The 20,918-nt window shown below is 45.8% G+C and overlaps 3 protein-coding genes across 5 annotated transcripts in view; 2 read left to right on the forward strand and 1 right to left on the reverse strand.

Moving 5' to 3' along the window:
• LOC125727754 (autism susceptibility gene 2 protein-like) overlaps window positions 1–5,314 on the forward strand; it is a 77,858-nt gene extending 72,544 nt beyond the window's left edge. The window contains 9 exon segments of the mRNA XM_049004658.1: window positions 242–337; window positions 593–649; window positions 770–799; window positions 1,063–1,134; window positions 1,241–1,376; window positions 1,970–2,047; window positions 2,640–2,723; window positions 3,209–3,419; window positions 3,642–5,314. Coding sequence (XP_048860615.1) covers window positions 242–337; window positions 593–649; window positions 770–799; window positions 1,063–1,134; window positions 1,241–1,376; window positions 1,970–2,047; window positions 2,640–2,723; window positions 3,209–3,419; window positions 3,642–4,725 — 1,848 coding nt within the window. The 3' untranslated portion in view covers window positions 4,726–5,314.
• A 1,718-nt stretch (window positions 5,315–7,032) lies between these two features.
• LOC125727755 (ankyrin repeat and LEM domain-containing protein 2-like) lies at window positions 7,033–16,169 on the forward strand. Of its 3 annotated transcripts, none has more exons than XM_049004659.1 (13): window positions 7,033–7,167; window positions 8,922–9,332; window positions 9,609–9,785; window positions 10,071–10,264; window positions 10,375–10,563; window positions 11,256–11,378; window positions 11,929–11,992; window positions 12,069–12,250; window positions 12,420–12,526; window positions 14,376–14,554; window positions 14,664–15,093; window positions 15,181–15,312; window positions 15,482–16,169. In XM_049004659.1, the coding sequence occupies exons 2-13, from the start codon at window positions 8,933–8,935 to the stop codon at window positions 15,627–15,629; spliced, it is 2,325 nt and encodes a 774-aa protein (XP_048860616.1). In that variant the 5' UTR covers window positions 7,033–7,167; window positions 8,922–8,932; the 3' UTR covers window positions 15,630–16,169. The 3 variants fall into 3 exon arrangements, with proteins under 3 accessions (XP_048860616.1, XP_048860618.1, XP_048860617.1); XM_049004661.1 differs by lacking the exon at window positions 7,033–7,167 and adding an exon at window positions 7,172–7,255; XM_049004660.1 differs by lacking the exon at window positions 7,033–7,167 and adding an exon at window positions 7,972–8,295.
• Window positions 16,170–17,314: 1,145 nt separating this feature from the next.
• LOC125727756 (serine/threonine-protein phosphatase PGAM5, mitochondrial-like) lies at window positions 17,315–19,891 on the reverse strand. Its single transcript, XM_049004662.1, has 6 exons — window positions 19,487–19,891; window positions 18,931–19,115; window positions 18,495–18,620; window positions 18,135–18,223; window positions 17,902–18,032; window positions 17,315–17,814 (listed from the first exon to the last, which is right to left on the reverse strand). Exons 1-6 carry the CDS (start codon window positions 19,720–19,722, stop codon window positions 17,664–17,666), a joined length of 918 nt encoding a protein of 305 aa, XP_048860619.1. The 5' UTR covers window positions 19,723–19,891; the 3' UTR covers window positions 17,315–17,663.
• Between the last annotated feature and the right edge of the window lie 1,027 nt (window positions 19,892–20,918).

Genomic DNA, 20,918 nt, shown 5'->3' on the forward strand with positions numbered 1-20,918 from the left:
CAGATGGCCACTTTAGTACCTGATGCTGCGATGAGAGGAGCTGTCTGGGTTCTCCCCTTGTTGGTTGTTGCGCTGAGGCAGGGGGGGGGGGGAAGGGGATGGGGGGACTGTTTAATGAGCGCCAGCATAGGTTCACAGACTCCTACAGGGGGCTGCGTTTGACAGCGTGAATGACGTGTTTGCTGGTGCAGGAAGTCAGCAGCCTGCCAGGGAAGGTCTGACAGCTCCTTTCTGCCCCCAGTATTTCCCCACCTGCCCCCCAGGGATGCCAGGCCTTGGCCCTCTGCTGCCCCATGCTGGACCCTTCAGCCAACTGCAGGGGGCCTTTCAACCCAAGGTGAGCCTCTCTGACGTGTGGAACCGGGACCACCTGGACAGTCAGTATGGTGGCGGGGGAGGCTGGGAAGTGGTGTGTGCGTACTACTGCTTTTCTTATGATCCCGGCAAACTGCTAATTATCCCTAACCTTTTTAATAGTCAGACAGTCAGGCATTTTATATATATATCATTTTCTTATTTTTTTGGACATTTCGTGCTCATGATATACACACCAAATTCTTGACGCGCGTGTGCGTTTCTGTGTGTGCGGCAGGACATTGGCGTGCGGCCTGGGGCAGCTCCGCACACACTGCTGCAGAAGGACCCCCGGGTGAGGCTCCCAGCACCCAGCTTTCGCGCTCGTCCTGCAGGGTGACGTTCACTCTGACACTCTGTCTTTAATTCCTGTCATCATCCAAAACTCATGACGGTTCTTTCTGTCTCACCACAGGTGTCAGACCCCTTCAGGACGTTGGTCAGGGTAAGGACGACTCCATTTTCTCATCATCTGTGGACCGCCTTCCATGTTCCCCAGCCAATGGAGACACGCATTGGACTCCTTGAGCTGATTTTCATGAGAAAAGCTTCCTGATTGGTCGGTGAACTCTGAGGCATTCGCTGGTCAATCGGGTAGCACTTCTCATGAATATTAATGAGTTTTCCGGAACTGCCCTGTAAAATGAAAATTCCCGTTCTGCAGATAGCACTGACTTCCGTCATATCTGTCCTCTTTGCCTCCTCCAGAAGCCGGGGAAGTGGTGTGCGCTCCATGTGCAGATTGCGTGGAAGATTCACCAGCATCAGCAGAAAATGAAGGTGAGTCGGGGGGGCACTGATGGGCGGGGCTTGCAGAGGTTGCCACGACACGCGGCGCCCCCCGCCTTCCTCCCTGGTTTACTCTGTGCCCCCTTTGTGTTACCAGCAGATGCAGCTGGAGCCCCACAAATTGGACCTGAGCGGGAAGCTGGACCTGCTGAGCCGCTCGCCAGGCCCCGCCGCAGTCTTCCCGGGGCTGGCTTACCCCCACGAGCTGGCCAGACCTCTCTTTTCCTCCTCAGGTCAGGGGCCTAGACACAGTAGGTCCTTTTCTCCCTGCATTTGCCTGTACTGACTAAGGATGATGCTGTTATTACTGACCCAGTGTCTGCAAAGGCATTAGACGTATCCAGGCGTGCATTCTGGTCATCGCCTAAACTGTTATTTGTTGCCGTTTGTTTTTGTTGCCTAGTCAACAGAATCGTTTAATGCAGCTTGTAATTTTATTTTTGAATCTAACAGGAACAATTCAGCTTAAGAACAAGGGTCACAGCCTCGCCCTGCTAGGCGTTAATGTATTTAAACGTCCCGATAGACACTGCCCCGGACGCAGGCCGCAAGTTTCACCATGGAAACGAAACCAGTATTGGCGTTAATTTAACAAAAAATTTAATGATTGAAGATTTATTTGCAAATAAAGACCAGCAATGTGGTCTTTCAGGAGGGAAATCCATAGAACAGCTATGATGTGCAGTGAGTTAGAAACCAAAGCATCCTTTGATATCAAACCAAGACCACCCACCCAACCATCTACCACTACCTAATGGTGTAGTATGTGTCAAGTCAGAGTGGGCTGCTGTGCAGGTGACCTGAGCTGTTGCTCTGCCCCCTACAGGTTCCGGCCATCCTGCGGCGTCCCCGTATGGCCCCTCCCCCCACCACAGCCACTTCCTTCCCACCAGTGCCCTGGCAGGTGAGACACTCCCGCTGAATGTAGTGACCCGGTTCGGGAAGGGATGCTTTGGCTTGTTGCCATTCTCTCGTTGTCATGGTGGCCGGCTAGCACGCCATGTCTGCTTTGAGACGCTTGCCGCATCTCCCTCCCTAGCTGGGAATCCGTCGGTTAATCGAGGTTTATATCTGTCACTAAATGCTCAACACCGACAGCCTTGAACCTCAGCTTTGGCTCCCGGAAAAACACACTTCAGCATGTATGCAGCCTCCTGATTTGACGTGTGGGTCCAGTGAATACAACTCTGCTGGCATATTAGGACCGAGGACGTTTCCGAGCACCTGCAGGACCTTGTAGCTACAAAGAGCATTTAAGTAAATCATCCAAAAACCAGAAATAGCGATCGAAACTTTTCCAGGTCAGCAGTGGACTCTGGACTTTAGGGTACAGCTTCATTGAAGTGACGTCAGTCGGTCGGTGATCCAGCTGCTGATTAGGACCTGGAGGGAAGAGCTTCTCGTAAATCGAAAAGCCAAGAAGCGACTCTCCCGTAGGATGGCTGAGGTTGGGGGGGGGGCTTTCATAGCTAACCCCCCTATCTGGCATTTTGCAGATCCTCTCAGTCGCTCTGGTACCTTTGGTGGCCTCGGCAACCTTTCAGCCAACGCGTTCGGAGGACTGGGCAGCCCCTCCCTGGGTAAGCTCCAGCCCCCGTCCTGCCCCAGGTAGGCAGGTACCGCTTCCTCCAGGTGAGGCTGCGGAGGTGGGCAGGTCCTCAGCAGTCTTAGAGACCCAATTAAAAGCGATCAGATCAAACTAGACTCTAAGCTCATTCCCATTAATACCCCAAATCTGGCTTCACTGGGTCAACTTCTGCATTCATTGGCTATGACTCTCTCAACACGTCAGTTCTTATTAATGACCGAGGCTGGGATTTAGTCTCTTCACCATCGAGGGATGAAGGTTCGTTATGTAGTTGTATGCAGTGCTCAGCGACAATTCCCTAACTGGTGTGAACTGTGTGCCCCCATCTGGTTGTGATTGAGAATGCATATAAGCCTTGCACAATCCTGTGAAAATAAATCGGTACTTAACCTAATGCCCAGTCAGCCAGCTCGTAATATCAGAGCTGGCATTGCTGAAGGCTTCCTGTTGACAGCGTGCTGTTCTCCTCCTCCAAAGCCTCTGCTGGCGTCTTCGGACACAAGGAGGGCCACGGACTGCCGGCTTTTGGCAGCCCTCACCACGACCCCTGGAACCGGCTGCACCGGACCCCCTCGTCTTTCCCCACACCCCCACAGTGGCCCAAGCCCGAGCCAGAGCGGAGCCGCTCAGAGAAGGACTCAGAGAAAAGGGAGTCGTCCATCGCCAAGGAGGAACGGGAGCGAGAGAGGTAAGTGCTGCCCCCTAACAGGGAAATGAAGAACTGCAGTTTTTTTCCCTCCCTCTGAAGATGTACATAATTTATATTTTGTACATAAGTATTTGTTTTTCACTAAGGTGTTCGGACTTCTGATTTTCTCTCTTTTTTATTCATTTTACCTTCTATTCTCTGCCCCCAAATTAGCTGCATATATGATTTAATAAATTCTCCCTCCTCTCTGTCATTCCTCAGGGACTCCCGTCACTCCAACCGCTCGTCCCCTGCCTCCACCCCTGCGAGCTACCAGATCAGCAGTCTGATCCGCAGCAGCAGCGCCAGCGACATGGGCCGCCACCAGGGCGGCGGTGTGGAGCGGCATCGCGAGGCTGACAGGGAGCCTCTGGAGCGCCAGAGGGATCTGGACGTCAAGGTGAAGGAGAGCCAGGAACGCCGGCCTTCGCCCGGCACCAAGCCTGTCCTCCCGGAGTCGCACGCGCCACCCAAAGACCCACCCCCCGGGGATGTGCTGCACTATGCCAAGCATGAGCTGAAGATCAAGGAAGAGCGCAAAGACGAGCAGGAAGTGCCAACAGGCAGCTCGGACTCGGCCCCCCGGCCTCTCCCCGCTCACCACCTCCCCCGGCACTCCCAGGCCTCGCCCCGCTGCAGTGACCCCTCCGTACCCAGCTCCCTCCACGGTGCCCACCTGCCACACTCGCTGCCCCTCCCTCTAGGCCCCATGCACACCATGGGCAGCCTCAGCAGCTTGGACCGTGCCCGCATGCCCCACTTCCTGGGGGTGAGCCCACTGCCCGCCAGCCGCGAACGCCTAGCCCACCCAGCCTTCGCCTGGGGGAGCCCCCTGCGAGAGGCTTACCACGGCCTGGACCTGCAGCGGCGCCTGGAGCTGCCGGGCCAGCGCTTCCCGGGCCTGTACGACTCGGAGAGACCGTTCCGGGACCGTGAGCCACACGATTACTCGCACCACGAGCAGCAGCTGCTGGAGGCCCGGCGGGAACATGAGCGGGACCGTCTGCGGCTGCGGGAGGAGCTGGACCGGGTCCGACTGCACCAGCTGCACCAGTCACCGATGGAGGGCCACCTGCCCCACATGCCGCCCTTCATGTCGGCGCTGGGGGGCCTGCACTACCCCAGGCTGAGTCCATCCGCCCCTCACAGCGGGCTCCTCAACCGGACGCCGCCCACCGCCACACTGGGGGCCCCACCGCCCCTGGTCCCTGCTGGGAGTGGCCGGCCCACCTCCCCCCGGAGAACTGTCCCAGACCCTCGCGATTATTCCCCCTCCCGCAGCCACAAGGAGGTGGAGGCACGGTAGCTGTGGCCGGCCACCGAATAGGGACGCTCCTTAACGGTGTTTCAGTGACAGAGTGCTGCACGCGTGTCACAGGCGTGCCGGGCTCACTGGCGAACGCATCGTGTCACACGGCCGACAAACAGTGGCTGTCGGCCTCAGCGAGAGAGACTCATCACAGAATACCTTCTATACATGACTAAAACTTGATAGTAATATATCAATCTTCTCAAACTTTTTTTTTCTACCTTTCACATGCAAAGTGAATTTCTGAATACTGAATAATGTACATTTCTTATCCTCAGTGTACAGTCATTTATATGAATTTGTACTTTTTTGCAGAATTCACTTCAGCTGTATTTTATTTGCGTCTTTAATATAAGATCTTTCATTATTTATCCGAGGGAGACACTGTCTCGCTGACAGTGCTTTTTATTTTTATTTTACAGTGTTTGGTACATGGAAATTACTCTGACAAATTTAAAATTCTGTCCTTCTTTTTTGCCTAATTTAGATATGCAGACAAATCAATGTTAAAGTATCTTATTTAGTTTCTGTAAAAAAAAAAAAAGACAAAGGAAATGTGTATATGTTGTGGATAGGATACAAATCCAGTTGATTGGGCTTTTTAATTATTTCTAGATGAACACCAATTGCAACCATTGGATAGGTTACCATGGTTACCAGAGGAACAGACAGCTCTAAACTCATTGGAAGACTAGGTGGGGGCGGGGCTGCCGTACATTGTGACCTTCCATCTATGCAAAGCCAGCACCATAACGTCCTGATAGGTGAACATGGGGGAGGGGCGTGCTCCACTTACGGCTGGAAGACGGAAGCACAAGTTGGACTCCTCCACCATGGGAGCTGTACAAAAATGAACACTCCCGGAGAAACCAACGGCAAGGGGAGACACTGGCAGGTGGCAGTAGACTCTGTGTCAACCTTGTGGTTATGTGGTGTTTTGCTTAGACTCCTGTATACGAGTTTTAGATGTGCAAACAAAAAAAGAAATTTACAAGGCAAAAAAATATGATGGTAATAATGAAATAAAAGTTTGATTTAACACCTGCTTTGTTGAGCCTGTGGGTGGTAATTTGGTTGCTCTGTGTTGAGACTGCAAGGAAGTGTCTGGAAATGTTACAGTTAAGTGTCCGAAAGAGTTACTGATTTTGTTAATATTGTCTATAATCCAAACATTATTCTGTACTGACTGCACTGTACGTAATTATTATTTAATATCTGCTATCATTAAATGTTAGTCGTGATACTTAACACAACTGTTTAACCCCTGTATGAGTGGCTGTATATATTTTTATGGAAATGTATTTACGTGTAAGAGGGTGCGTAATGTAATTTTACCTGTGCTGTTATGCATGGAATTAAGCAACAGCTTTGATCGCAGATAATATATTTTCGAAATGCCGTTGCCCACATTTTCTGGGAGTCTAGTCTTCACAAAACACAGAGCAGACTGGACCATCTGAATCTGCATCTCCAGTCCAAAGGAAACCTTTGGGTCATTTGTAAGAGCAGGTTAAGTTTTGTGAGTGAGTAGTGCTGTCCCCCGTGGGATGTGAGCCTACAGCCTTCTGGTCTTTGACCAATGTTATGCGGTGCCTCTTTGTACAGCAGCACCCAGTGTGGTTGATAACTATTCTGTAGCATTCATCCAAAACTGTAGGTTTAGCCTGTATGAGATACGTGGGTCTGTTCCTTATGTCCCTACTACTTTCCTGACTTCTAATAGGAAATCTAATAGGTGTTCAATGTCTAAGCCTTTATTTGTGTTGAAATGTAGCAACTTCATGCTTTTTAAATCCACCAAGAAGTCTTGTCCCTTCACTAATAGTGGGGAATATTCAGTGGATGTGCATAATGATAGAACATTTTAAACTACTTTAGTTGGTTATAACATTACTACATATGTCTAACACATTCTTCCACATTCTTCCTGAATGTTTTTATTTCAGCTATTCAGCTCTTAAAAGTAAGATTCCTCTGGGAATGATGATGATGATAATTGATCCCCTTGGGGAAGCTCTTTTTTCACCTCCCCCATCTTGCTCTCTATATGTGACAGTAAGCTGACTACAAAGGGTGCTCGGGGGGGCTGGATGTTAAGGGCCTTGCTCAAGGATCCACACACTTGCCGAGGTCATGCTAGAACTATTGACCTTCCGATCACAGGCACAAATGTTTAGCTGCACATTGCCCTCACCAACCCAATAAGTTTGGAAAAGATATAGAACGAGGTTTACTATCCACAATAGAGCCAGTTCCTGTATTTCAGTTGGAGTTTGTGCTGAATTGTATTTGCATGGGACGGTTTTTAGGAGTTGGAAGCATGTCGTCGTAGCTCCCGGTGGGGGGCGATGTTTCCACATCGGTGCAAAGACGGAGTTCCGGGAAAAATCTGTAGAGCTGAAGAAGAAGGAGGTGGACATGTGAAAGACTGACGCTCTGGTAAATCGCTTCGACGTACACATTTTCATAAACGATCCGCATAACGTCGAACTTATACCAAAAAGTCGTCCAAAAACCAAATAGCGAGGTAAAACTAGCGATTAGCCAAACCGACCAATAACCGTACAATATCCGTATGACATTTAAAACCGTTCTGATATATGGTTTCATTTTTTTCCCATCTGTTGTAGTTGGATAAGGAACAGAGTTATGGTTTAGTTATACGTTAGCTGTACAACGGACGTATTAAAATAATCCCTATGACAACTCGAACCTGTCCACCATAAGATATACTTAATATATGTTAATTATGATCATTTAAAGTGACACTCAACTGACGTTACGTTTTTCTTATGTTATAATTACAAGCATAATGGGATTAAATGAGTATTGTAATTAGTTTTTCTTTTTCTTGTGTTTTTGTAAGGTCGTTTTTTTAAAAAAAATTCTGTGATCCCTAACCATAAACACCGCGTTTCGTTGCCAGGATAGGGATTTACCATGTAACCGTCTTTCAGTGATTCACAGTTATGCTATGCACGTATAAAATGACGGCAAATTTGCTTGTAAATGCAATATCATATATATGTATAACGTAAGTGATCACAATGATCAAGATTCCTGCCTACGGGAAGGTCCATTGTCACCCATTACCGAGGCATTTCGAATATATATAAATATTACTAAAACGAAGTGACGGTAACTGTTACGAAGTGCAGTACGGCTGCATAACCACGCTGAGACCTGGCAACCCCACCCACGTGTCAAATACCTTTCCTAAGAGAAGGAACCGCCCCTCCTCACCGCGCATGCGCATGTTGTCTGATTTCCTATTGCGTATTCTTTTCAGGGTCCTGTGTGGCTGTGTGGACCTTTATAGTTTTTAGGAAAAAAATCGTAAATCAACCACCGACAGTTCTGCTGTTTGTCATCGCTCCTTTGGAAAAGAGAATGTTTCGGGTGGTGTTAAAACGCAAGTGTTGACGGTTATCAGAAATAGGATGCGCCAGGGGGATCCGAAGAATGCAACTAAGTTAGGGTCTGGACCGATAGCGATGACATGCGTCAAATAAGGGAGCTTAACTGATTTAATAAACACCCGACTGATACGATCTCCTAGTAAGGAAAGTAGGTATTCATTCGTACACTTACATTTTCTGGGACAGGTGTACTTTGTCGTTAATTGTGAATACAATTGTATGTTAATAGGTTTAGGCAGGCTTCTTCGTTATTTTGTCATTTAAGTGTCCGTACCTACCTCGTCAGTCTTAGACAAACAGTTCTAAACTGTTTTCTGGTAATGGAAAATGCTCATTAAGCTCTAAATATAAGTGGAGTACATTCAGATGTATGTTCTTATGTTGCTTTAATTTTTAAGGGGTTGCTGACTCTCACGCATCTGGCGTGACACGCATGCTTTCAGACTCCCAAGCTCACGCAGAAATATTACAGCAAATTTATATCATTCCATTATAAATCTAAAATTAGCTACATCAAAAGCGTTGGGGGAGTCTGCAAACACTACAAACTATTTACATGGTAATAAAACTCGTATATACATGTCAACGTATGTGCATGTGTGTGCAGACTTGTCTGAAATTGAAAATCTCACTGCATCCAGCTGACAAAAGTTGGAAACTCTGCTTTTAAGCTTCAGTCAGAAGGCTTATGAATATTTAATAAAAAAATCTTTTTCCAAAGTTTTCTTTCATAGGAACAAAGCATTGAGTGTAACTATATAACCCGCCCTCCAGGTACAAAGCTCATGGAGGCAGTCTTGAGCCGGCTCCGGACCCTGGGCGGGGATGAGCTCCGCATGGAAATCATCAACGCGGGCATCAAGTGTGGCCCCATCACGGCTACCACCAGAGCCCTCTTTGAGAAAAAGCTAGCCAATGCTATCCTGGAGAGCCAGAGAAGTGATGGAGAAGCTTCAGAGCTGATGAGCAACACAGACGCCTCCCCATCAAACATCTGCGATGAGAGTGACTTTGGCTACAGCCTGGGGCTGAACCCCCCCGAGGAGCCGTCTTTGGCCAGACTAGACATAACGACCAGCTGTGTCAACCCAGACGATGGATTCACCCCCCAGGAGGATAGGCAAGAAACTCCTTCGCTGTTTTATGGGGTGTGTCCCTCCGTGCTTGACGGATTTCTTGACGATGGTGAGTCCCGTTGCTGTTCCACTGTGAAGTGGTATTTCAGATCCCAGAATTACATTATGTCTGAAAGGAAAATGGCTTCCTCATTTGTTTCCACATATATGAGGTAAAAGTGAGATCATTCAGAACAATACCATACTAATTTAGTGGCGTTTGGGTTAAACATCTCAGGCAGTCTGTGTACCCTGAGTGATACTTAAAGAGTAGAAAGAGTTTAGGAGCCTGATTTGGGTGATACCATCTATTTGGGTGATACCATCTACTTGCACCCCCCCACAGAGACAGTCCACGTTTATGACAATAATAAAGATGCAATGAAGGCTGTGAAGAAGATGAAGGGAGCCCGATTCAAAATCTTCTCCAGCCGAGAGGCTGCTGAAAAGTTTGCCAGAGGCACCAATGAGAGCCCTTCTTCACCGTGCAAGACAACACCAGACCTGTCACCAAGGAAGCCAGGTCAGCGACCTGGACGTGTTGGGATTTTCCTTTATCCTCTTCTACGTTTCTCCTTGAATCGGCTGACATTTTCAAAAGAATTATTTGAAAGATAAGTTCTTTTAAACCAGTAATTAAACTTAACAGGGTGCTCTGCTTGTAAGCTGAATTTATCTTTTGCGTATTGTTATCTAATAACCTTGATTCAGGGGTGTAAATATTTGAGCGGCATGACATTTGAAGCTCTGGTGCTATGAAGTGAAGCATGGGTTTGGGGATCCCCGTGTGACATCTCTGTCCCGTCAGACGAGCCGCCCAATCCAGAGATGGAGCACCTAAATGGGGAGCGGGCAAACAACTACAAGACCCCACGCACACAGGACCTGACTGGCAAGCTTAGGAAAGCTGTTGAGAATGGGGACCGGGCGGCCTTCAGCGAATTAGTGTGGAGCAATCCTCGCTACCTTATTGGTTCAGGAGACAATCCCACTATAGTGCAGGTAGAGAAGGATACAGTCTCCATGGCAACATATACAGGACTACCAGTTATGATGCACAGAATTTTTCTTAATAAAGGGCTATGTTACCAGTAACCACTTGGATTTTGCAGGAGGGCTGCCGGTACAACATCATGCATGTGGCTGCCAAGGAAAACCAGCCTGGTATCGCACAGCTTCTCCTGGACACCCTGGAGAACCCAGAATTCATGCGTCACATGTACCCTGACGACAAGGAAGACATGTTGAAGAACCGGATCCACTATATTGTAGACCTGTACCTCAACACTCCTGATAAAGCAGTGAGTACTCAGTAATACCTCAACACTGCTGATAAAGCAGTGAGTACTCAGTAATACATCAACACGCCTGATAAAGCATACCTCAACACTCCTGATAAAGCAGTGAGTACTCAGTAATACCTCAACACTCCTGATAAAGCAGTGAGTTCTCAGTAATACCTCAATACTCCTGATAAAGCAGTGAGTACTCTGTAATACCTCAATACTCCTGATAAAGCAGTGAATACTCAGTAATACCTCAATACTCCTGATAAAGCAGTGAGTACTCAGTAATATCTCAATACTCCTGATAAAGCAGTGAGTACTCGGTAATACCTCATTACTCCTGACAAAGCAGTCAGTACTCACTTACACCTCAAGAAGCTTCACAAAGCAGTGAGTACTCACTAAAACCACAACACGCCTGACGAAGCAGTGAGTACTCACTAAAACCTCAGCACTCCTGACTATGAGTACTCACTGATACCTCAGTGCTCCTGACAAAGCCATGAGTACTCATCTGTCTCTCAACATTTTTGACAAAGTAGTAAACACTTATCTGTATCTCAACACCCATGACAAACCAGTAGATACTTACTGGTACCTCAACATCCCTGATAAAGTAGCCAGTACCCACCTGTACCTTGATACCTCCAGCAGAGCAGTTATTGTGATGCTGAAGTGTCATTCTGGTATGTCTCCTACTTCTTCAGGCTTTTGAAACTCCACTTCACTTCGCCTGCAAGTTTGGGTGTCCTGAGGTGGTGAATGTACTGTGCTCACATCCAGATACTGACAAAAACTGCAAAAACAAGTACAACCAGAAACCCTTCAGTGTAAGTGGGCCTGAATACTTTACAGGGCTTAGCCTCCAGTGTTTATTGTATTCAGTAAGGATGTCCTAATCCAAACTCAAGTATCGGATTGGGAGCCAATCTCTGCATTTTTAAATTGATCAGTATCGGCTGTATTGAGTACAAGCCTTAGCCTGATCCTTTGTGAATTGTGATTCTTATTTGTTGTGAGTGTGAATATTTATGTTCAGTGGAATTTTGATTATATTGCTCATTTTGAGTTTTCTAGCTTTACTGCTGCAATGCTGCACTAATTGGTATTGAGGGAACTATTTATATCTTTTAGTTTGTTTACCTTGTTATTTTGAAGAAAAAACCCTTAGCGCACTACAGAGTTATTCAATTGTGAATAATATATATGTTAATTGATTTTAACAACTTTAATGTACTTGAATCTAGGAAAATATAGGTGTTTGCTTGAGACTCTGTCAGCAGGTACTACATATTAAATGACTCTCGTTGGTATTGCGGCAAAAAAACTTGATCAGGCAATCCCTAGTATTCAGTTCTCACCATCTTCTTTTTTTCACAGGTCATTTGTGAAAGGAAAAATAAAACCCAGGATATAAAAAAAAAGATTAAAGAATACCTGGAAGGTAAATATCCAGGGTCATTCATACTGACAGAGGTATTTGACATAGTTCCTCATCCGGACATCTTTTCTCAAATCAGATCAGTACTATGTACCCTTACTGAGGGCCACAGACAATTCCTCCCAGCCTGTGATTGGAGCTCCCTGGTCACCTGAGCACCTGGATCCAGTTCCTCATTGGCTGGGTTCTGAACTACAAGGAAATCCCAAAGATCCTGTCATGACAGTTAGGGCTGCTGCTGGTCCACTTAGCCAGGCTAAGGTAGCATCATTCATTTTGTGTCTATAGGTTTCCTGTTTCATTACAAAATATATTTGATTTGTTGGTACAGGAATTGTTGTAAATGTCCAGATGCATGTAGAATGCAGTACACTGAAGTAGATGTAGATGTTTCTGTAGTTTATGAATGGTTTAATTTTTTTTATCGCAGGCTGAGGAGTTTCGCAAGACATGGAAAAATCCCCCCAGAGCTCGGGCCTCGTATTTCCACGACATTCTCAAATCTGACCCCAACCGTGGTGCTGAACGAGTTGGCAGGTGTGTGGAGAGTAAAGAAGGTTGAAAATAATAATAATTGACTTCATAGAAATTCTCTTTACGCCTCTCCCAGCTTGCTCTATGTTGGTGAGAGCAAGCTGACCGCAAAGTGCAGCCAACTGTTGTGGCGCCCAGGGAGCTGAGGATTAAGGGCCTAGCTCGCGGAACCCCAGACGTGCCAAAGCCGTGCTCCAACCGGCGACCTCCTGATCATGGGCACAGAGGCTTAGCTCACTGAGCGACACGCTGCCCCCAAATGGGTGCAGGAAAGTCTCCGTTAACAGAAGACAACCTGCAGGACACATGTATGGTCGTCTGATGACTATTTTGAGTACGCTGTCAAAATCCTTGCCTAATTAACTCCGAGCTGTCATTGGGTGTACAGTTATGTGAAAAAGAAAGTTCTAAGGTTTTATGTATAAGGACATAATCAAAAAAATCTGGTCCATAGCAGGTTTTAAAATGAGGTAAATACAACCCTACACTGTGTCATCCTTACTGCCTATATAGAAATTCATAGGGTAAGTAGCAGGCAGGTGCTGCTAACGAAATGCACTTGATTAATTGATCGTCAGCAAGCGTGACCACATCTATAAAGACAGAAGTTTACTGGTCTGGAGCATGTAGGTGTGTGTTACCACAATGCCAAAGAGGAAAGACATCAGCAGTGATCTTAGAGAAGCAATTGTTGCTGCCCATCAATCTGGGAAGGGTTATAAGGCAATTTCCAAGTAATTTGAAGTCTGTCATTCTACATTGAGAAAGATTGGAAAGCATTCAGGACAGGGCAGACCGTGCAATGCTCAGAGAAATTGCAAAAAAAGCCCAAGAGCTACATCTCAGACTCTACAGGCCTCAGTTAGCATGTTAAATGTTAAAGTTCACGACAGTACAATTAGAAGAAGACTGAACAAGTATGACTTGTTTGGATGGGTTGCCAGGAAGAAGCCTCTTCCCTCTAAAAAGAACATGGCAGCACAGCTTAGGTTTGCAAAGTTTCATCGGAGCAATCCACAAGACTTCTGTAACAATGTCCTTTGGACAGACAAGACCTAAGTGGAGATATTGGCGAAAACCAAACACAGCATATCAGCACAAACACCTCATACCAACTGTGAAACACGGTGGTGGAGGGCTGATCAATCGGGCTGGTTTTGCAGCCACAGGACCTGGGTACCTTGTAGTCATTGAGTTGACCATGAACTCCTCTGTATACCACAGTATTGTAAAGTCAAATGTGAGGCCATCTGCCCGAGAGTTAAAGCTTGGCTGAAATTTGGTCATGCAAGAGGACAATGATCCAAAGCTCACCAGCATATCTACAACAGAATGGCTGATAAAGACAATCAAAGTGTAGCAATGGGCCAGTCAAAGTCCAGACCTCAACCCGATTGAAATGTTGTGGTGTGACGTTAACAGAGCTGAATGGCCACAAAGCTCAATGAACTGAAGCAATGCTATAAAGCTGAGTAGGCCAAAATTCATCCACAATGTTCTGAAAGACTGATAGTCGTGCAGAAAACAATTCCTTCAAGTTTTTGTTGCTAACGGTGGTTTTAAAAGCTATTGAATCATGTACTTACTTTTTCATACATGGCCTCTCCATTTTGGCTTCATTTTTGTTTAATAATGTTACAGTGAAATCTGTGTTTTACATCTGAGGTTAGTTTTAAATAATTTTAGAACCTGGTAAGGACCTGATTTCTTTTTTAATATCCTGATACATAAAACCATTGAACTGAAAGATGGTGTACTTTATTTCACATAACCTGTTCCTAGAGTTTATGGACCAGCACTAAACAATGAACCTCTAACATGTTATCTTGGGGCCTGGGGGGGTCTTCAACAGGGAACTGGCTCATGAATTGGGCTACCTTTGGGTAGAGTACTGGGAGTTTCTGGGCACCTTTGTCAGTTTGGCTACTGAGGATGGCCTGGAGGTACTGGAGGGGTATCTGAACAAGAAGGATTACAGTGAGGCAGATTCAGAGGAGACCAGGAAGAGCAGGACCGGTGATCGCATTAAAGGTATTCCTGTGGCAAGCAGTTTTAGCCATTGTGTATTAAAGTTCCATGATAACACTATTATCCAGCAACTTTGGTGTTTATGTGCTGGCCATCTCATCTCGTGTCCTAGGAAAGACACGGAGCGTTTGCAACTCCATCTCTGTGGGGGCTTTTCTGGATGAGGACAGCCCGCATGAAGATGCCCAGGAGATTCGACAATACGCCACCATGAGGACCTCCGGCAGCTTCCCCTCCCCAGTCACCAACCTCATGGCAGAATTCGAGAAGGCATCTGTGCTGGACTCGGAAAGCCCTTGGGACAGGACCTGCGAGGGGGACCGGGAGGGCGGTGAGTCCGAGGACACATCCAGTGTCAGCTCTGAGGAGTACTTCACGGCGGAGGAGGACGGGGAGGACGAGGACCCTACGACTGCTCTTCAGAATCGTAAGCCAAGTAAGGATGGCTCCGAATCCTCCAGCTCTTCATACAGATCCCTGCATGGCTCACAGGAAGACATCACAGCCAGGCCACCTGTTAGACAGGGTCTTTTCATTGAGGGGTAAGACAACAAAAAACAGTTTCAATTTCCAGACATCCCTGCACCCGGTTTCACTTTTAAGTAAATCCAGCTTGCCTTTCCTCCCAGTGAGTCTCCCACCAAGCTGGACACTGAGGTCTTGTCAGCTCTCAAAGGTGTAGACTTTGACCCACAAAAGTATCCTTGCGTTGACAAGTGGAAAAGCACAGTCCAGAGCTTCACATCTTCTCAAATGCAGAGGTGAGTGAACTTTACTCCGCAATACTCCTGCAAACATGTACCCTCCCAGCCATGTAGAGCGTCGATTCTGCATGTAGAAGTTCCTCGATTGTCTCTCATAAGTTATCAGTTTCATTTGTGATGCAGGTGACGATGTTGATGGCCTGTGTGTTTTTTTTTTTTCTTTTAGCTGGCCTAGCCCGGTGGGGGTGAAACACTGGCCCGGGACCCCAGGCTCACCCTGTAGCCCCATCCTTTCACCTGGCACTCCCAGCCCTACCCGCTACAACCACATCCATCGCCTTTACCACAGCCACCTTCATCACTCTCCGGTATGATCATTGGTCCAGCCTGGCCAGACAGCTGACTTTCGCCACAGTTACGCCAGCAATTATTTTATTTTTAATTTGACATTTTATAAAGATCTTTAGATCAGCAGTCTATTTAGATACTGCTAAAATGTACCATATTGGTTTTTAATTCTAAATAGGAAATTAATTTAGCGGGGAAAAAGTAGCCTTAAGGCTCGAGTTGTTAAGCATAGCTTTATTTAGTATTTAATGTTTCAGGGACTGGCCACTATGACCAGTTTGCAATTTCTGAATCCCAGGAGAGAAACGTAAATTATACCTTTTGAGAAAGGTAGCAAAAACACTTCTGTTTTCAGCAGTTTTGATGAGTATGTTGACTAAAGGGTGTCAAGCTTTAAACGTTAACTGGTGCCCTTGAAGAAGAGTGGAGACTTAGTAGGTCACATAAAGGAGATCACTAGTGTCTCGTCAAGCAATCACAGCTTCTAACAGTAACCACACGATATGTACATTTTATAAAAGCTTTTGTTTTATTTTAAAACAATGCTGTTATTTAAGTGTAGTTTTCTCATTAGCGTACTGTAAGTAGTCAGTGTCACTTCACTGCCTTTAGGGTTACACACATACTGATTTATTACATAGAGGTGGAAGTTTACAAATGTGTAGTAAGTGTTAAGATACCAGGAAGTGATGTAATACGAAGACAGGTCTCTGCCTCTTGGGTACCGCCTTCCACTTTGAGATGGAAAATAATTGTGACCGTAAGTCCACTGAAATGCCCAGGCTCAGTTTGATAGATTGAAGGCAGTGCAGAACTGACCAGGATATTCCTTTACGAAGATCAGCTTGCTTCGCTTGGACTCTTAAACCCTAAATTGCACAGAGGTTTTGTTGAATTTCAGTGAAACTCAGAATCTACCATATAATTTTTAAAGCTAGAGTCTGTTTCTACCTACTAGTAGAATATTTTATTGCAGAACATTGCAGCTTTATTTTTTAGGATTCAGTCTGACCTTTTGTACTTTTTTGTTAGTGCCTGTACTATCTTTTTCTTGGGGGGCATGCATAAATTAGTTCCGTTAAATGTTGGATGTGAGGCTGTAATAATACACTTACCAAAACAATTCCAGTGTAAGGCATGTGTTTGAAAGCAGGGGTCTCTCTTTTGGGAGCAGTTTGTTATGAAATGTCACCAGTTTCATCCTGTTCGAAGTGTGAAAGCACTGCTGCTCACCTGTTGGAGCAGTTTGCTTACAGCAGGGCCTCCATTGCCATTTGTTCTATTATTAAACCTTTTTTGGTCTGAAGCTCCACCTGGACCTTTCGTGAAGGTCATGGACACACAACGTCTCCCACTCAACACACGTTACTTTCTCCTTCATCCTCAAATGTGCTGCAGGTTTAATACATGTAAACATTGGATTGAATTGCTTTCTGCTGAGCAGAGGAATTTCACTGCTGCACTGAGAAGGTAGTTCTCTTACATTCAGTCGAGGAGATTATGGTCAAAATGGTTAAGCAGTGATGGGAGAAACATGGCTTTGAAACCTACAATGAGTAGGACTGCGCCATGTCATTCAATACGTAGTTTAGCTGGAAAACCAAGAGGGTGTGAGACAGATGTCACCAAAGAGTCAACACAATCATTTGTATAACAAATTATTGCATGACTACTCCCCCCCCCACCACATCTCCTGAAATAAGATGTCCTCTCAACATAAAAAACATTTTATTTCAATAATTAAAAAATAATATTGATTAACATTCACACCAGTATATTATGCAGTCTGAGATCTGAAGCTGATTAGGACTACAGCCATGCTGCTGTAAAAGTCGTCTTCCTGACAAGATGGACAGCAGTTTTTCGGGTGCTTTTCCGAGGTACTTTCCATACAGATGAAATGATAAACGTGACGTTTAAAAGCATATATACACACATCAGCACTCTGTCAATTAGAATTACTCCAGGTACATTAGAAGGGAACTGCCAATGCATCTTCCTTAGAGACAAGTTGCTGTTCCATCAGGAGGCGATGTAGAGCACTTGAGGAGGGGAGGGTGTCATGAGCGTGTGAGCTTTTCAGGGGGCATAAAGCCCGAGTCTCCCAGCATCCTGAGTCCCACACGGCCACTGGGCCGTATGGTGAGCCAGGTGATGCTGCCATTGTTCAAGCCCATCCTCAGCCAGCCCTCAGGAGGGAACTGCAAAGCCCTGCAGAAGAGAAGGTGCCCCCATCAGCTCTGGAGGTTTGACCCAAGTCACAACAGTGTGTCAAGAATAAACAACGGAGGAACGCACCTGCACACAAAGTAGCGGATGACGTTAGCGTGGCATACAATGATCTCATAGCTGTCTTGCTTCTGTGTGACATCAGCACGGTGAATATAGCGCCGAAACGCTGCTTCAATTCGGGCACCGTCTTCATGATACTGCCAGGAGATGAGGTCGGTCAGGATTCCAATGCCGATCTAATTAGAAAGTCATATCTACAGTCCTACAGCTTCCTGTAGTGCAGCGATGGCATCACTCACCACAGACTCTGGCCTCCATTGGCCAATCCGTGGCACGGGTTCGACAGGAGATCCTTCCCTCAGCAAATCACAGCTCATCTTCTTCACCTCTTCCTCACACAAACAGGCCAGAGTTTAGATGTGGCAGAAAGACGGCAGTGTCTTACCCAGAAGTTATTGTGTAACACACTGACTTGTATGAAAATTCACACAAAATAATGCCTTCCAATTAATGTATTTTGTTCCATTTCAAAAGCAAGGTGCTGTACAGACAGGCCAATCAACAGCAGCTCTTTTATTGCAGTTAAATATGAGTCGCAATGGCGATGACGCAGTAACATTTCAGGTGCTAAACTGCTGGTTCTGCTTGTCTCTCCTGACCTGGGAGGTGCTTTCCAATGATGTCCGCCGTCTCTGTCGCCCGTGTCATGGTGGAGTGAATCAAAATGTCGTACTTCAAACCCAAGGCCGCCAGTCGCTGAGCGGTCAGTTGAGCCTGCTCACGACCTAGGAGGATTCATTCACAAAAACAGGTTTTAACCCCCTTCCCCTTAGAATGAAGAAAAGGAGAGATTTTAATGAGTTGAGGCAAATTCTGACAGACATTTTGATCAAAATGCAATTCTACCATAGACATTCAAAAACATAGAATACGTAGATTTTTTTTCCTCAATCAAAATATTTTGCCATGGACACAGCCCCTGGTAAATTATTGGGGTGTGGGGTAATCAAAACCAGCCAATACGACACACTGGGTCCCCTTAAATGGATGTAGACCTCAACCCTCCCAAAGCTCAACCAAAAGTTATGCCCTTGCCTAAGGATGTCAGGAACCTCTCCTTGTCATCGCTCCCCTTTTGGTTGTACTGGGAATGCCGAATCAGGATAATGTGACGAGTAGCTCTGGGCTTGTTATTCTGCAGCTCCGTGGTCTGGTCTTCGGTGTTGCTCACAGCCTTCTCTCGCTTCATCTTCGAGTTGAGAACGGCCACTGGGTCACGCCTGTTGGTTAAAATGGATTTCGGAAACAGGCACGTTAAACAAGTCTGCACACAGATGCACACGCATTTACATGTCCGTAAACGTTTCATTTCCTTGTAAATAATCTGTAGGATTTCCAAACTGCTCCAACGCTTTTGATGTAGCTAATTTTACGTTGTAGTTTATTTGCGTGTGATTTCTTGCGTGAGTCAAAGCGTGAGTGTTGGCAACCCTGGTAACTTAGAACTCACACGTCGGAATTTGTGTACGTATCAAGGTGGCATTTTTCGTATTTCAATGCATTATGAATCAAAGCAGACCGCTAAATACGATTGTTAATATGACGTTCACTATCTCAGAGATATAATTTCTCATGGAATAAATGGACGCACTTATCCCAGTTGATGTCCCAGTCGTTTCCGCTCGGTGCAACAGTTAGATGTTGGTTCTCCGGAGACCATGGATGCGGCTGCGCGGCTCCAAGAGCCGTAAAGATATTCCAGCTGTTCCGACGCTGGTCTTCTCCGACATTGCCTAAGTGCCCCCGTAACCCAGCCGCTGTCACCGCCAGTGCAGCCGACCCCCCGGCAACCCCGAAAATCATTTTCAGAGCTCTCCTGGACGCCATTTAAAAAACACTGCGAAATTACACAATCCAGGCGGCTTCCCTTCGGCGTCAAGGAGGATGCCCCTGCGTTCACAAGGCTTTGTGCGAAATGTGGATAAGCGCCTGCTTGTTCTCTCAAATTGAATATGAAGCTCAATTTGACGCGGAAGTAGAATTTGCAACTACGGCAGCCGGCTTGGACAAAACTGTGATTATGAAACGCGATACGGCCCGAAGCAATACAAGAATCCTGCAATCCTCTCTGTAAATTACGGATGATAATTGCCTGTGAAGCACTAAGAACTGAACCGGATTGTGGTTATCATTTCAAATAATAATATATAATGTTTCGCACATCATGTGTAATATATTCATACATATTGAAGGATTTTCACAGCTTCCCACCAGTGGCTCGAAGCGCTTTTGTAATAAAGAATATGAAAGACACCACCAATGTGGTTTAACAAAATCATAATCCGGTGTATAGGCCTACAACTCGCGTTGCTTTAAAACAGTGAAATCTGAAGCAGCTGCACTTGCATTTCAACGACCTGTCTGTATTCGTAAGTTTTACTTCTATTAAATCAATTTTAAACTTATACGGCTAAACAGGTATCAGTGCTGCCAACTTTTTTCTGCACACTTATAATTATTTATATGTATGTAACAGTTTTATTACCTTGTAAATAGTTTGTATGGTTTGCAAACTACTCCAACGCTTTTTATGCATTTAATTTTAGGTTTATAATGGAATCATATAGATTAGCCGTAAGATTGCTTGCGTCTGCGTGAGATGCAGAAAGGATGAGTGTCACGCCAGATGAGTTGGCAACCCTGAGATATTTATCGTTTATCTCATCAATATTATGCATTACGGATCGGCTGAACATGCAACCTTAACTGCAGATTTTTCAAACATTTGCCACTAGGGGGAACACAATGTTTATTCTAATACAATGGTTCTTTCACCAGATGTTTAAACTGTTTAAACCTTGTATTTTTTACACAACTGGCATACAAAACCGTTTCTGTATGGTTTTATTTACGTGACTGCTCGTTTTGTATGTCATTTCTATTTTAGTGAAGCAAATGTGTTTATTATATATAAGATATACTGACCTGCGTGGATTTGAAATTATGCAACTGATTTTCATGGATAATTAAAATATTACATGATCGCAACGTCGTGGACATGTAAAAGTTAAATAATATTCTAC

Source organism: Brienomyrus brachyistius, unplaced genomic scaffold, assembly GCF_023856365.1.
Source record: "Brienomyrus brachyistius isolate T26 unplaced genomic scaffold, BBRACH_0.4 scaffold117, whole genome shotgun sequence".
NCBI classification, from domain to species: domain Eukaryota; kingdom Metazoa; phylum Chordata; class Actinopteri; order Osteoglossiformes; family Mormyridae; genus Brienomyrus; species Brienomyrus brachyistius.